The sequence below is a fragment of the Rhea americana genome, unplaced genomic scaffold (genome assembly GCF_003343005.1).
Source record: "Rhea americana isolate MKP2758 unplaced genomic scaffold, rheAme1 scaffold_226, whole genome shotgun sequence".
Lineage (NCBI taxonomy): Eukaryota > Metazoa > Chordata > Aves > Rheiformes > Rheidae > Rhea > Rhea americana.
In genome coordinates, this window is record NW_028186342.1 from 250095 (window position 1) to 256403 (window position 6309).

The 6309-nt window shown below is 67.7% G+C and overlaps 2 protein-coding genes across 2 annotated transcripts in view; both read left to right on the top strand.

The window, feature by feature from the left end:
- The window catches only part of DHODH (dihydroorotate dehydrogenase (quinone)), a 4026-nt gene extending 3464 nt beyond the window's left edge, over window positions 1–562 (top strand). Inside the window, exons 6-7 of the mRNA XM_085305743.1 lie at window positions 50–232; window positions 315–562. Of these exons, the coding sequence (XP_085161869.1) occupies window positions 50–232; window positions 315–369 (238 nt within the window). The 3' untranslated portion in view covers window positions 370–562. The remainder of the gene's footprint in view (window positions 1–49; window positions 233–314) is intronic.
- A 2996-nt stretch (window positions 563–3558) lies between these two features.
- On the top strand, window positions 3559–6057 carry LOC146595425 (haptoglobin-like). Its single transcript, XM_085305720.1, has 5 exons — window positions 3559–3676; window positions 4031–4092; window positions 4260–4361; window positions 4748–4822; window positions 5258–6057. Exons 1-5 carry the CDS (start codon window positions 3672–3674, stop codon window positions 6040–6042), a joined length of 1029 nt encoding a protein of 342 aa, XP_085161846.1. The 5' UTR covers window positions 3559–3671; the 3' UTR covers window positions 6043–6057.
- The last annotated feature ends 252 nt before the right edge of the window (window positions 6058–6309 follow it).

Genomic DNA, 6309 nt, shown 5'->3' on the forward strand with positions numbered 1-6309 from the left:
GGTGAGCGGGGCGCAGCCGGGCGGGCCGCCCGCCGCCTGCCCTGCGCTGACCGCCCGCCCGTGCCGCCGCAGGCCGCCTGCCCATCGTCGGCGTCGGCGGCGTGAGCAGCGGGCGCGACGCCCTGGAGAAGATCCGTGCCGGCGCCTCGCTGGTGCAGATGTACACGGCGCTCGCGTACCGCGGGCCGCCGGCCGTGGCGGCGGTGAAGCGGGAGCTGGAGCAGCTGCTGAGGTGAGCGAGGGCCAGGCCGAGCCCCGGGCCGGGGGGCAGCGGCGCGGCGGAGCGGCTGCACCGTCACCGCTGCCTTGCTCAGGGAGCAGGGCTTCGGGAGCGTGGCGGAGGCCGTGGGAGCGGATCACCGGAGCTGAGGCGCCGTGGGACGAGCCCCGGCCGGGGAGCTGCGTCTCGCCGCGCCCCGGGGTCGCAGTGCCCGCTCCTGCCGCCGAGGCCCTGCGAGGGCGCTCGTGGCACCGCGGCCTCCCGCGGAGGGGAGCGCTGGCCCGCCTCGCTGCAGGCGCTGTGGCACACCGCTGGCTCTGGTCAATAAACTGTGTCCAGTTCTGTGGCTGTTCTGTGTCCAGTTCACTGTGTCCAGTTCTGGGCTCCCCAGTACAAGACAGACATGGAGCTACTGGAGAGAGTCCAGTGTAGGGCTACGAGGATGATCAGAGGGCTGGAGCACCTGCCCTCTGAGGAACGGCTGCGAGAGCTGGGCCTGTTTAGCCTGGGGAAGAGAAGACTGAGGAGGGATCTGATCAATGTGTATAAGTACCTGGAGGGAGGGTGTCACGGGGACGGGGACAAACTCTTTTCAGTTGTCCCATGCAAAAGGACTAGAGGCAATGGGCACAAACTGAACCGCAGGAAGTCCTGCCTGAACGTGAGCGGGGATTTCTTCACTGTGAGAGCCAGAGCCCTGGACCAGGTTGCGCAGAGAGGTTGTGGAGTCTCCTTCTCTGGAGATCTTCAGGGCCCGCCTGGATGCAGCCCTGTCTAACATGCTCTAGGTGACCCTGCTGAGCGGGGAGGTTGGACTAGATGATCTCCAGAGGTCCCTGCCAGCCTTACTGATTCTGTGATAAAGGTGCCACTCACCTGCTGCTGTGCGCGGCTGCGCTGGGCCAGCTGGGCTCCAGGGCTGCCCTCCGCCTCCTGCACCGAGGGCCGTCAGCTCCGCTCGCAGCGCCGCTGGTGTGGCGGGAGCCGCTGGCGCTGGGGTGCGTTTCGGGGCGTCCGGGGCAGGGCCCAGGCTGGAGGCAAGGCCCCGCGGCGCCGCGATCGCACTCTCCCCGCCCCGTGGGCCGTCTTCCCTGCCTCTGCCAGGCCCTGTCCCAGGACGTTGCCGGGAGCTGTGTGTCCCCCCCAGGCACTACGTATCCCCCCGACACTGCGTGTCCCCCCCGGGTGCCGGAGTTGGCTGCGTGTCCCACGCAGCCGGGCGCCTCTGCAGCAGCACCGCGTGCCGGGACGCTGCAGCCCCCGCAGCTCCCTGGCAGCGTGTCGGCAGCCTTACGTCACCACGCCGGGCTCCGCCGAGGTGTTTACCGTCCCAGGGACCAGCCTTTCGCAAGAGCAGTGCTGACCGCTCCCTGGGGCCCTTCCCGCCAGCCCCGCACTGCGCTGGCCTAGGTACAGGACCCTGCCCTTGCCCTTGTTGAACCTCAGGAGGTTCCTCTCCACCCAGCTCTCCAGCCTCTCCAGGTCTCTCTGAATGGCAGCACAGCCCTCTGGTGTGTCAGCCACTCCTCCCAGCTTGGCATCATCAGCAAACTTGCTGAGGAGGCACTCCATCCCCTCATCCAGGTCACTGATGAGTTGAACAGGATGGGACCCTGTACTGAGCCCCGGGGGACAACACCAGCCACGGGCCTCCAACTAGACTCTGCGCCTCTGGTGACCACCCTCTGAGCACAATGCTGCTGGGAGCACCGGGCATGGCTGCTTCCCGCACTGCTGCCGGCTCCMGTGGTGCCCCGCAGCGCTGCAGGGCTCTGTCCGGTGCCCAAAGGCAGCCAGGAAGGGCTGCGGAGCTCCTTGCTCTCCACCGCAGTCTGTGAGCTCGGCTCGGCGTCCTCGTGGCATTGCTAGCAGCAGTGCCCCAGTGTCGTCCTCGGCACGGCTGTAGGAGCATGGAGCAGGCTTACGCGTGGATCCAAGCCGGCAGCATCCTCTCCGTGAGGGTGGAAGTGCATGGGAACAGGAGCAGCCCCGTGCACACCTCCGTGCAGCCTTGCCACGACAGATAGTCCCCCGCTTGTGCAGCCTCCTCCTGCTCCCTGTGCTGCAGCATCCCCGTGGCGCACGGAGGTCTGTGCACGGGGCTGGGCCTCCCTGGGGCGCCCGGCCCACAGGGGTGCCATTGGATCCAGCGCCTTCCTGGGCAAGGAGAGGCTGGGGCTGCCGGGCCGGGCTGCTTCCACCCCTCCTGGCCATGGACCCACGTGTTGGTGCTTGCTGGATGGGGCAGCGCGATGTGCCAGGGCTGAACTCGTCCTCCACCCCTGCTGCCCGACTCTGCGTCCCGGTCCCAGGGCTGGGGCAGCAGCTGGATGGGGAACAAGATGCCTGGGCCTGCTGTGTGCTCCAGGGGTGTCCGCCTGGAGCATGGTGAGCCCAGGATGGCCAGCTTAGCTGCTTCATGGGACTACACAAAGCCTTAATCAGTCGCTGAGGCGTGATGGGCTTGTCACAGCCCTGTGCGGCCCTGCTCGGCACTGGGGCCACCCCACAGACCCTTGGTGGGCGCAGGCAGTCGGCGCGCACGGGCGCCCTGTGCTGCCCTGCTCCCAGCCTCTCCTGCTGCCAGGGCCCAGTGCCATGGATCAGGCTCCTCCTTGGACCCGTTGCTGTTCTGTGGCCCTGTCCCTGTGGGGGCTCCCAGCCCCCTGCCAGTGGCATGGGGGCTGCATGCCGTGCTGTGCCCTTGCTGCCAGCTGGCTGTGCCCATGGGCCCAGCCCTTGGCTGTGGCCAGCAATTGCTGCAGCGAGTTCCTGTAAAGCTGGGCTGGGTCCCTGCCTGTGCTGACAAACACCCGGGGCTGCCAAGGTGTCAGGTCGAGGGCGGCTGGTGGGGGTGGCTGGCTTGGCCCCACGCCTCGGTGCCTGCGGTGGATGGAGCACCACGGTGCTGCTGCCTGCACGGGCTTTGTGCACCCCGCTGGCGGGCCGGGGCCAGGGCTGTGCACGGGGCAGGGCTGTGCGTGGCCCCTTGTGCCCTCGCCTCAGCTTCACCCCGCCGCGGGCAAGGCTGCAGCCACCCCATGGTGCCCTCCGCGGGGCTGGCGTGGGGCTGGGCACAGCCCGGCTAAGAGGGGCCTGGGTTGAAGCTGGTGCTGTGCTCCTCGGCTGGTGTTGCAATGCCTGGGCCCCAGGGGCTGCAGCTGGATCCTCCCCCTGCATGTTTGTAGCTGCAAAATCCTGGAAACTCCCGATCAAGTGGTTTCCCGCAGGGGCTTGGCACGGTGCGCAGGAGCCTCGGCCAGGCTGGTGGCAGGCCAGGAGGGGCTGGCGGTCTTTCTGGGAAAGGTGTTGGCTGTGTATGGCGGGGTCAGGGGGTCTGGGGCACACGGGGCTGCTCCGAGGCACGGGAGGCAGCAATAAAAGGGGCGAGGAGGGAGCCCTGACCGCTTGTCTGCAGGAGGAGGCTGCAGTGAAGAGAGGAAGCAACAGCATGGGGTGAGCAATGCTGCCCTTGCCCCGTGGGGTTTGGTGCTGCCTCCGTCCCTCCCGCCTAGCCGAGGACCAGGGGGCCATGCGCTGCAGCAGGACTGATCCTGCTCTGGGCCCCGGCACTGCTGCCTCAGGACCCTGCGACAGCAGGCACCAACGTCCCAGCGTTGGGGCAGAGACAGTCCAGGCACCTCATGAGGCTGTGGACGGGCCGCCTCCAGAGTGTGGTGTCAGCCCGCGGTGCAGCCAAGGTCCTCCCGGCCCAGGAGCCCAGGACGTGGCGCGCACGGTGCCGGCAGAGCCTGTGGGCTGGGTGTGGGGCAGAGCCCCTCTGCTAACTGCACTACCTCCTTCCTGCAGGACATCAATGCTGCTGATCGCTGGCCTGGCCTGGGCTGTGCTGGACCCTGCAGCTGCCACCTGTGAGTCCCAGAGCAAGGGCAGGAACATGGGGCTTGGAGCAAGCTGGGCAGCTTGGCAGGGAGCAGGCATGCACGTGTCGGGAGACCCACACTGGGGAGGGCATGGGGCAGGGGGGTCCCGGGGTGTGCTGAGCTCCCTGGGCCAGCTGAACATCCTCTGCTTGCAGCGCCAGGCTGTGCAAAGCCTGTGGAGATCGAGCACGGCCACGTGGAGCACTTCATCAGGTACCGCTGCGACCCCTTCTACCACCTGCGCAGCTCTGGCGATGGTGAGGCACTGAGCACCCCCTGCTCCCCCCAGCCCTGGGAACGTGCTGAGCACCCCCTGCTCCCCCTGGGGATGCACAGAGCACCTGCTGCTCCTCCTGGCCCTGGGAATGCACCGAGCACCCCCTGCTCCCCCGGGGATGCACAGAGCACCCGCTGCTCCTCCTGGCCCTGGGAATGCACTGAGCACCCCCTGCTCCCCCGGGGATGCACAGAGCACCCCCTGCCTCCCCCCAGCCCTGGGGACGCACTGAGCACCCCCTGCTCCCCCCATGGGGATGCACAGAGCACCTGTCCACCTGGACGCACAGGGCGCCGTCCCCCCATCCTGGGCAGCTGCGCCCTGCCCTCCCTCACAGGTGGGTGCTGACTCCCTTTCTCTCCCCAGGCACGTACAAGTGTCAGGAGAATGACACATGGGTGAACCCTGAGGCTGAGAAGGAGCTGCCCATCTGTGAGCCGGGTGAGTGCAGAGCTGTGGAGGCCTGGGCTGGTGGGTCTGGGGGGCGTCCATCTAGGAAGCTGAAGGGCTGCTGCAGCCTCTTTCCTTGACACTGCTTGCAGTCACGCATGCCGGGGCTGCTGCGAGCCAGGCTGGCCGGAGCAGGCGCCCTGGCCCCGTGGGGCACTGCCGTGCCTGGAGGTGGCCAGTGGGCTGCACTGGGAGGGCCACAGGGACCCAGAGCTCATGCTGCAGGGCTGGGCACATGCTGGCTGGGGTGATGCTGGCCGTGGTGGCGCCGGCTGCAGCAACGCCAGCTGCAGCGATGCTGGCCATGGTGATGCTGGCCATGGTGATGCTGGCTGCGGAGATGCCGGCTGCAGTGACGCCATCGCAGCAACGTTGGCCGTGGTGATGCCAGCTGGGCAGCTCACGGGTCCTGCCCCTCCTTGGCAGTGTGCGGGAAGCCGGTGCACCCGGCCACGCAGATGCAGCGCATCATTGGAGGCCTGCTGGCTGGCAAGGGCAGCTTCCCGTGGCAGGGCCGGCTGGTGACACGCCACAACCTGACGGCGGGGGCCACACTCATCAGTGACCAGTGGCTGCTGACGACGGGCAAGAACGTGTACATGAACCACAGCGAGGACGCGAAGCTGGCTGAGATCGCGCCAACCCTGCAGCTCTTCCTGGGCGGCAAGGGGCAGCCTGCCCGGCGCGTGGAGCGCATCGTGCTGCACCCTGACTACCCCGCAGCTGTGGACCTGGCCCTGCTCAAGCTGCAGGAGAAGGTGCCGCTGGGGGAGGAGGTGATGCCCATCTGCCTGGCGCGTAAGGACTATGTGCAGCTGGGGCGGGTGGGCTACGTCGCAGGCTGGGGCCGTGGGGCCACCTTTGCCTTCTCAGAGCTGCTCAAGTATGTGATGCTGCCGGTAGCGGATGGTGAGAAGTGCCAGGCATACTATGCGGCCCGTGGGCCTCACGGCGTGCTGCCCCTCATCAACAAGCACACCTTTTGCGTGGGCATGAGCGAGCTGCAGGAGGATACATGCTATGGGGACGCTGGCGGCGCGTTCGCCGTGCGGGACCCCGAGGACGACACCTGGTACGCTGCCGGGATCCTCAGCCATGACAGGACCTGCTCAACCTCCAAGTACGGTGTCTACGTCCGCCTGGAACATGTCCGCGACTGGGTGCTGCAGACCCTGGCGGGCGATGGGGCTGGGGCCGACGGCCGGCAATAAACTGCCCTGCCGTGATGCAGGCTCCTGCCTCTCCATTGCTGTGTCCCCATGCAGTGCCTGTGGCAGTGGGTGTGCATGCGTGCACGTGTGTGCAGGCGTGTGTGAATGCATGCGTGGGGGTCCTGATCCCCACGTGGGGATCTGTGGGATCCCCCCCGTGTGGGTCTGTGAGATCCCGTGGGGGTCTCTGAGATCCTCCCCATGTGGGTCTGTGGGATCCCCTGTGTGGGTCTGTGGGATCCCGTGGGGGTCTCTGAGATCCTCCCC

Excerpts from the sequence above, each read along its gene's own strand:
- LOC146595425 (XM_085305720.1), top strand. Across the intron at positions 4,093-4,259 it reads GGACCCTGCAGCTGCCACCT|CGCCAGGCTGTGCAAAGCCT; the intron begins GTGAGTCCCAGA and ends CTCTGCTTGCAG. Across the intron at positions 4,362-4,747 it reads CCTGCGCAGCTCTGGCGATG|GCACGTACAAGTGTCAGGAG; the intron begins GTGAGGCACTGA and ends TTCTCTCCCCAG.